The 8,961-nt window shown below is 39.0% G+C and overlaps 1 protein-coding gene across 1 annotated transcript; it reads right to left on the bottom strand.

Annotated features, from left to right (window-relative positions):
- Nucleotides 1-1,832: 1,832 nt before the first annotated feature.
- LOC128642680 (olfactory receptor 5V1-like) lies at nucleotides 1,833-2,768 on the bottom strand. Its single transcript, XM_053695461.1, has one exon. The coding sequence runs from the start codon at nucleotides 2,766-2,768 to the stop codon at nucleotides 1,833-1,835; it is 936 nt and encodes a 311-aa protein (XP_053551436.1).
- Between the last annotated feature and the right edge of the window lie 6,193 nt (nucleotides 2,769-8,961).

The raw sequence follows: 8,961 nt of genomic DNA, 5'->3' as shown, positions 1-8,961 counted from the left end.
GCAGTCATTTGAAATTTCATCAACTCTATGAGAAGTTTTAAAAGACCTTTTACGTTTATTAGAAGGCAGAATGGCAGACAAAGCCTTCTGAATAGAATCAGAAATAAATTATTTTAAATTTACAGGTAAATCTTGTGTATTAGATATTGAGGGAACAGCAACAGGTAATGAACTACTACTGATGGATACATTTTCTGCATGTAAAAGTTTATCATGACAACTATTACAAACCACAGCTGGAGGTATAATCTCCACAAGTTTACAACAAATGCACTTAGCTTTGGTAGAACTGTTATCAGGCAGCTGGGATCCAACAGTGAATTCTGAGACAGGATCAGATTGAGACATCTTGCAAATGTAAGAGAAAAAACAACATATAAAGCAAAATTATCAATTTCCTTATATGGCAGTTTCAGGAATGGGAAAAAATGCTAACAGCATAGCCTTCTGACATAGAAAAAGGCAAGAGGCAAATAGGAATGGGGTCTTAAATAATGAAAATATTTGGCGCCAAGTATGACGCACAACAAACAGAAAAATATTTTTTGGTGCCAACAATGTCCGGAAATGACACACTCGCTTCACACAGATGACACAACCTTTGTGAAGGACACGGCATCAACTAAGACGCCGGAAATGACGAATTTGCATCAACGAATGTAACTTTGCGCCAAAAAATCTTGCGCCAAGAATGACGCAATAAACTTTGGCATTTTGCACCCTCGCGAGCCTAATTCTGCCCGCAAATTTAAAAGACAGTCAATTTGAAAAAGAGACTATACCCCAGGTAAGAAATAAATTTTCATAAAAAAGCATTTCCAAAATATGAAACTGACAGTCTGCAAAAAGGAAATATACTGAAAACCTGAATCATGGCAAATATAAGTACAATACATATATTTAGAACTTTATATAAATACATAAAGTGCCAAACCATAGCTGAGAGTGTCTTAAGTAATGAAAACATACTTACCAAAAGACACCCATTCACATATAGCAGATAGACAAACCAGTACTGAAACAGTTATCAGTAGAGCTAATGGAATATGAGAGTATATCGTCGATCTGAAAAGGGAGGTAGGAGATGAATCTCTACAACCGAAAACAGAGAACCTATGAAATAGATCCCTGTGAGGAAAACCATTGCATTCAATAGGTGATACTCCCTTCACATCCCTCTGACATCACTGTACTCTGAGAGGAATCAGGCTTCAAAAATGCTGAGAAGCGCATGTCAACGTAGAAATCTTAGCACAAACTTACTTCACCTCCATAGGAGGCAAAGTTTGTAAAACTCAATTGTGGGTGTGGTGAGGGGTGTATTTATAGGCATTTTGAGGTTTGGGAAACTTTGCCCCTCCTGGTAGGATTGTATATCCCATACGTCACTAGCTCATGGACTCTTGCCAATTACATGAAAGCAAAGTACTGTCAGGAAAGGGTTAAGCAAGTAAGGTTTCTATACAAAGTACATTTTGTCAACAAAATGTGCATTGTTTTACAGTCCAGGGACACATCCCTTGAAAAGCCTCTGATCAGATATAAATAAGGTCCTGCAACTGTCAAGCAATCATATAGAAAACGCTGGGTCAGGGTTCTGAATACTGCAGAGTGCGTTGCAGTCTTTGTGGGGGCAGTGAGAAAAAACAATTGCTTTGAGATTAATGTCACTTTAAGTTCATTGCTGATGCTGTGTGCCAAAGTATATTAACTCCCCTATGGGGAAAAATAATATATAAATAATAGAAGTATAATTAAAAAAAAATGTGTTGGTTCAAAAGGGGGAATGTACAGAAACAAATTATAACCCCCCCATCCCCACTTTTCAAATGTCACCAGTTTTTTTGGGATGTAAACATGTTCCTTAGAGAACATTTGACATCTTTGTTCCTCAGGCTATAGATGAAGGGGTTCAGGACTGGAATTACCATACAGTAAACAGCAGAAACAGCACTGTCCATCCTTCCTGAATCGCTGGACTTTGGTCTTAAATACATGAATATGAGAGCTCCATAATACATAGTCACCACCGTGATGTGGGAGGTGCAGGTAGAGAAAGCCTTCTTTCTCCCAGCTAGAGATGGGATTTTTAAAATGGCAGCGATTATAAAAATATAGGAAATCAAAATAAAAGTCATGAACCCAACTCCAAATATTGTAGCAGAGGCTGAGGTCAGCATTTTGTTTAGTGAAGTATCACTACAGGACAACTGCAGCAGTGGCTGGACCTCACAGTACAATCGATAGATCTTATTAATATTACAGAATGGGAGACGGGATGTAGGAAGGCTCTGAATCACTGAATTTACAATGCCGCTCATCCAGGCTGTACTAGATAACTGAAGGCAAAGATGGCGGCTCATGATAAGTCTGTATCTTAAGGGCAGGCATATAGCAACATATCTATCATATGCCATAAGGGCCAGAATAATGCACTCAGTGGTGGCACACAGTGTGAAAAGATAAACCTGGCAGATGCAAGCCCTGAAAGAGATCTGATTATTGTTGGTTAAGATAATGGAAAGTATATTAGGGACTGTTATAGTTGTGTAGCACATCTCTAAGACAGATAGGTTAGATAAAAAGAAGTACATCGGAGTATGAAGATGATAATCAGATATTATGGCAGAGAGGATCATCAGATTACCCAGCAAGGTCAATAGATAAATGCTCATAAACAAGGCAAATGAAGCGGCACGGAGCTGAGGGGCATTAGGCAAGCCAAGAAGAACAAATATAGCCATGCTGGTGTAATTATGGTCATCCATCTGGTCTTATCACTTCAACTGAAAAAAGCAGGCAGATGAGCCTTCAAATGAATCTGGGCTATTCTGAAAACAAAAGAGAGAACAGTATTTTGTATAAAATAAGCACCTTTGTGCCTAACATATAATCAGAATAAGTGTGTTGGGATTTCAAATTGTAGGGTGGTAGACTCAGGAGCTGCTTGCCTAAGCCCTTCTTTTTACATAAAAGGGTAACTAATGCATTGAATAGATTTCCAACAGATGTTGTAGGGACATTAAAAAAAGTGATTACAAGAATGCACGGGTTATGAAAAATTATTCCATTCCGTTTCAGATTGGATGGGATTTTTTATTCTTACAAAGCATATAAAGGTAAGTTTCTCTCTATGTTTAGATTGTAAACTTTAGGAACAACACTGTCAGAAAAAAGGGTACGGTTGTGGTCAGTTTGTGAACACTTAGGGTACAACTGCTGTGGTTGTACCCTCAATCGGTTATAATTACACCATTAAAAGGTAAATTAGGTACTAAAATGTTTCCAACTGTCAAAGGGTCCATGTCTGTACCATTTAATCCCAAAAAAAGGTACAATCACTTGTGTGACCAAAAGGTTGAGGGGGATGGGTGGTTCAAGGCTGCCAAACCCTGCAAGTCCATATAAGTTGTGAACCTGAGCTTGTTATTTCCCAAGATGGTAAACGGTTATTTTATACTTAGGCTACATAGAGTTATCCACAGTGATCTCAATTATTCAATGAACACATAATTGGCAGTCACCAAAAATGAATTCAATATACATGTTGTACAGCAAAGTAGTTACATTGGCTATATGCAAGAGGTGGACAAAACAAGACAAATTACTTAACAGCCCATGGGACATATTTATCAAGCTCCGTATGGATCCTTCAGGCTCGCCAGGAACACAAGTTATGAAGCAGCGGTCTAAAGACAGCTGTTCCATAACCTGTCCACCTGCTCTGAGGCGGCGGACAGACATTGCCGGAAATCAACCCGATCCAATACAATTGGGTTGATTGACACCCCCTGCTAGTGGCCGATTGGCCGCAAATATGCAGGGGGCGGTATTGCACCAGCAGTTTGCCTACAATCGGGTTGATTGTGATTGACACCCCCTGCTAGAGGCCGATTGTCCGCAAATCTGCAGGGGGCCGCATTGCATAAGCATTTCACCCTAAATGCTTGTGCAATGATAAATGCAGACTATGGGGGGTAGTTATCAAGCCGTCAACCTCAAATACGCTGGAATTCCGCAGCGTATTTGTGGCGAGGCTGATTCGCCTTAGTTATCAAAGGCTAAAGACCGGCAAAAGTAGAATTTTGTGACGTAAACTTCGATCCGCCGGACTCAGTCCGACACAGATCGATTCTTACGTCACTCCAGATGTTCCGCACACAAGTGCGGCACAATCTCACTACTTTTGCTAGTTATCAAAAAACTAGCAGGTACGCTCGGCACTTTTACGGCCCAGCGTACCTGGTTTTCAAACCGCCAACCCTGGAGGCGGCGGATCCCATAGGAATCAATGGGAGTCTGACCATAGCGAAAGTACAAGTTCGCTGCTGCCAGATATCCCATTGATTCCTATGGGAGCTGTCTACACCTAACACCCTAACATGTACCCCGAGTCTAAACACCACTAATCTGCCCCCCTACACCGCCGCAACTAAATAAAGTTATTACCCCCTAAACCGCCGCTCCCGGAGCCCACCGCAACTATAATAAGTGTATTAACCCCTAAACCGCCGCTCCCGGAGCCCACCGCAAGCTACTCTATACCTATTAACCCCTAAACCGCAGCTCCCAGAGCCCACCGCCACCTACACCGCCACCTAGTAACCCCTTATCCTGCCCCACATATAATAAAGTTATTAATCCCTATCCTGCCGATCCTGCACCTCGCCGCAAATAAATAAATAGTTTAACCCCTAAACCGCCGCTCCCTGAACCCGCCGCAACCTATATTAAATTTATTAACCCCTACCCTGCCCCCCCTACACCGTCGCCACCTATAATAAATTTATTAACCCCTATCCTGCCCCCCACTACACCGCCGCCACTGTAATAAAATTACTAACCCCTAAACCTAAGTCTAACACTAACCCTAACACCCCCCTAACTTAAATATTAATTAAATAAATCTAAATAATATTTCTATTATGAACTAAGTTAATCCTATTTAAAACTAAATACTTACCTATAAAATAAACCCTAATATACCTACAATATAAATAATAATTATATTGTAGCTATCTTAGGATTTATTTTTATTTTACAGGCACCTTTCAATTTATTTTAACTAGGTACAATAGCTATTAATTAGTTATTAACTATTTAATAGCTTACCTAGCTAAAAAGAGAAATTTACCTGTAAAATTAAAACTAACCTAAGTTACAATTACATCTAACACTACACTATACTTTAATAAATTATTCCTATTTAAAACTAAATACTTACCTGTAAAATAAACCCTAAGATAGCTATAATGTAATTAATAGTTACATTGTAGCTATTGTAGGATTTATATTTATTTTACAGGTAACTTTGTATTTATTTTAGCTAGTTAGAATAGTTATTAAATAGTTATTAACTATTTAATAACTACCTAGCTAAAAGAAATACAAAATTACCTGTAAAATAAATCCTAACCTAAGTTACAATTAAACCTAACACTACACTATCATTAAATTAATTAAATAAACTACCTACAAATAACTACAATTAAATACAATTACATAAACTAACTAAAGTACAAAAAATAAAAAAAGCTAAGTTACAAAAAATAAAAAAAATAAGTTACAAACATTTTTAAAAATATTACAACAATTTTAAGCTACTTACACCTAATCTAAGCCCCCTAATAAAATAACAAACACCCCCAAAATAAAAAAATGCCCTACCCTATTCTACATTAAAAAAGTTCAAAGCTCTTTTACCTTACCAGCCCTTAAAAGGGCCTTTTGTGGGGGCATGCCCCACAGAGTTCAGCTCTTTTGCCTGTAAAAGAAAAATACAACCCCCCCCCAACATTAAAACCCACCACCCACATACCCCTAATCTAACCCAAACCCCCCTTAAAATAACCTAACACTAATCCCCTGAAGATCATCCTATCTTTAGTCGTCTTCACTCAGCCGAGCCACCGATGGAACTGAAGAGGACATCCGGACCGGCAGAAGTCTTCATCCAAGGGGCGCTGAAGAAATCTTCCATCCGATGAAGTGATCCTCCAAGCGGCGCTGCCGAAATCTTCCATCCGGGCGAGGTCATCTTCCAAGAGGCGCTGAAGAAGTCTTCTATCCGGGCGAGGTCATCTTCGAAGCCGGGTCTTGAATCTTCATCCCGCCGACGCGGAACATCCTTCTTTCCCGACGAACTACCGACGAATGAAGGCTCCTTTAAGGGACGTCATCCAAGATGGCGTCCCTTCAATTCCGATTGGCTGATAGGATTCTATCAGCCAATCGGAATTAAGGTAGGAAAATTCTGATTGGCTGATGGAATCAGCCAATCAGATTCAAGTTCAATCCGATTGGCGATCCAATCAGCCAATCAGATTGAGGTCGCATTCTATTGGCTGATCGGAACAGCCAATAGAATGCGAACTCAATCTGATTGGCTGATTGGATCAGCCAATCGGATTGAACTTGAATCTGATTGGCTGATTCCATCAGCCAATCAGAATTTTCCTACCTTAATTCCGATTGGCTGATAGAATCCTATCAGCCAATCGGAATTGAAGGGACGCCATCTTGGATGACGTCCCTTAAAGGAGCCTTCATTCGTCGGTAGTCCGTCGGGAAAGAAGGATGTTCCGCGTCGGCGGGATGAAGATTCAAGACCCGGCATCGAAGATGACCTCGCCCGGATAGAAGACTTCTTCAGCGCCTCTTGGAAGATGACCTCGCCTGGATGGAAGATTTCTTCAGCGCCGCTTGGAGGATCACTTCATCGGATGGAAGATTTCTTCAGCGCCCCTTGGATGAAGACTTCTGCCAGTCCGGATGTCCTCTTCAGTTCCATCGGTGGCTCAGCTGAGTGAAGACGACTAAAGGTAGGATGATCTTCAGGGGATTAGTGTTAGGTTATTTTAAGGGGGGTTTGGGTTAGATTAGGGGTATGTGGGTGGTGGGTTTTAATGTTGGGGGGGGTTGTATTTTTCTTTTACAGGCAAAAGAGCTGAACTCTTTGGGGCATGCCCCCACAAAAGGCCCTTTTAAGGGCTGGTAAGGTAAAAGAGCTTTGAACTTTTTTAATGTAGAATAGGGTAGGGCATTTTTTTATTTTGGGGGGGTTTGTTATTTTATTAGGGGGCTTAGATTAGGTGTAAGTAGCTTAAAATTGTTGTAATATTTTTAAAAATGTTTGTAACTTATTTTTTTTATTTTTTGTAACTTAGCTTTTTTTATTTTTTGTACTTTAGTTAGTTTATGTAATTGTATTTAATTGTAGTTATTTGTAGGTAGTTTATTTAATTAATTTAATGATAGTGTAGTGTTAGGTTTAATTATAACTTAGGTTAGGATTTATTTTACAGGTAATTTTGTATTTCTTTTAGCTAGGTAGTTATTAAATAGTTAATAACTATTTAATAACTATTCTAACTAGCTAAAATAAATACAAAGTTACCTGTAAAATAAATATAAATCCTACAATAGCTACAATGTAACTATTAATTACATTATAGCTATCTTAGGGTTTATTTTACAGGTAAGTATTTAGTTTTAAATAGGAATAATTTATTAAAGTATAGTGTAGTGTTAGGTGTAATTGTAACTTAGGTTAGTTTTTATTTTACAGGTAAATTTCTCTTTATTTTAGTTAGGTAAGCTATTAAATAGTTAATAACTATTTAATAGCTATTGTACCTAGTTAAAATAAATTGAAAGGTGCCTGTAAAATAAAAATAAATCCTAAGATAGCTACAATATAATTATTATTTATATTGTAGCTATATTAGGGTTTATTTTATAGGTAAGTATTTAGTTTTAAATAGGATTAACTTAGTTCATAATAGAAATATTATTTAGATTTATTTAATTAATATTTAAGTTAGGGGGTGTTAGGGTTAGTGTTAGACTTAGGTTTAGGGGTTAATAATTTTATTACAGTGGCGGCGGTGTAGTGGGGGGCAGGATAGGGGTTAATAAATATATTATAGGTGGCGACGGTGTAGGGGGGGCAGGATAGGGGTTAATAAATTTAATATAGGTTGCGGCGGTGTCCGGGAGCGGCGGTTTAGGGGTTAATACATTTAGCAGAGTTGCGGCAGGGTCTAGGAGCGGCGGTTTAGTGGTTAATACATTTTTAATAGTTGCGGCAGGGTCTAGGAGCGGCGGTTTAGGGGTTAATACATTTTTAATAGTTGCAGCAGGGTCTAGGAGCAGCGGTTTAGGGGTTAGTAACTTTATTTAGTTGCGGGGGGCTCCAGGGGCGCCGATATAGGTGGTAGAACAGTGCAGTTTAGTGTGAGTGCTTAGTGACAGGCTAGCAATAAAGCTGTGAAAAAGCCGAAGAGCAGCGAGATCGGATGAGTGATAACTCTCACAGTCCGCTGCTCATCGCCCCACGGCTTTTTGACAGCTTTATTTGATAACAGGCGTATTTTTTCAGGTCCGCGGCGGCGAAGGTAGGCGAGCTTAGGCGGGCGTATTGGGCCGGCGAAGTCAGAAAAGTTGACGGCTTGATAACTACCCCCCAGTGTATGCTGTCGGCATTTGTCGATGTCTTGCGGACATGATCACTACAGCGGATCATGTCCGCCAGACACATGATAAATCAACCCCATATACTTATATATTTGAGTAAGAGGACAGAAGGTGAATGTATATTTGAATGCAATTTAATAAATATCATTAAAGGGACACTGAACCCAAATTTTTTCTTTCATGATTCAGACAGAGCATGCAATTTTAAGCCACTTTCTAATTTACTCCTATTATCAATTTTCTTCCTTTTCTTGCTATCTTTATTTTAAAAAGAAGACATCTAAGCTTTTTTTTTTATTCAGACCTCTGGACAGCACTTTTTTATTGGTGGATGAGTTAATCCACCAATCAGCAAGAACAACCCAGGTTGATCACCAAAAATGGGTCGGCATCTAAACTTACTTTCTTGCATTTCAAATAAAGATACCAATAGAATGAAGAAAATTTGATTATAGGAGTAAATTAGAAAGTTGCTTAAAATGTCAT

This window comes from Bombina bombina, chromosome 12 (assembly GCF_027579735.1).
Source record: "Bombina bombina isolate aBomBom1 chromosome 12, aBomBom1.pri, whole genome shotgun sequence".
In the NCBI taxonomy this organism is placed as follows: domain Eukaryota; kingdom Metazoa; phylum Chordata; class Amphibia; order Anura; family Bombinatoridae; genus Bombina; species Bombina bombina.
This window is presented reverse-complemented; position numbering and strand designations above follow the sequence as displayed.

Coding starts and splice junctions, on each gene's coding strand:
- LOC128642680 (XM_053695461.1), bottom strand. CDS start 2,768: ATGGATGACCATAATTACACCAGCATGGCTATATTTGTTCTTCTTGGC.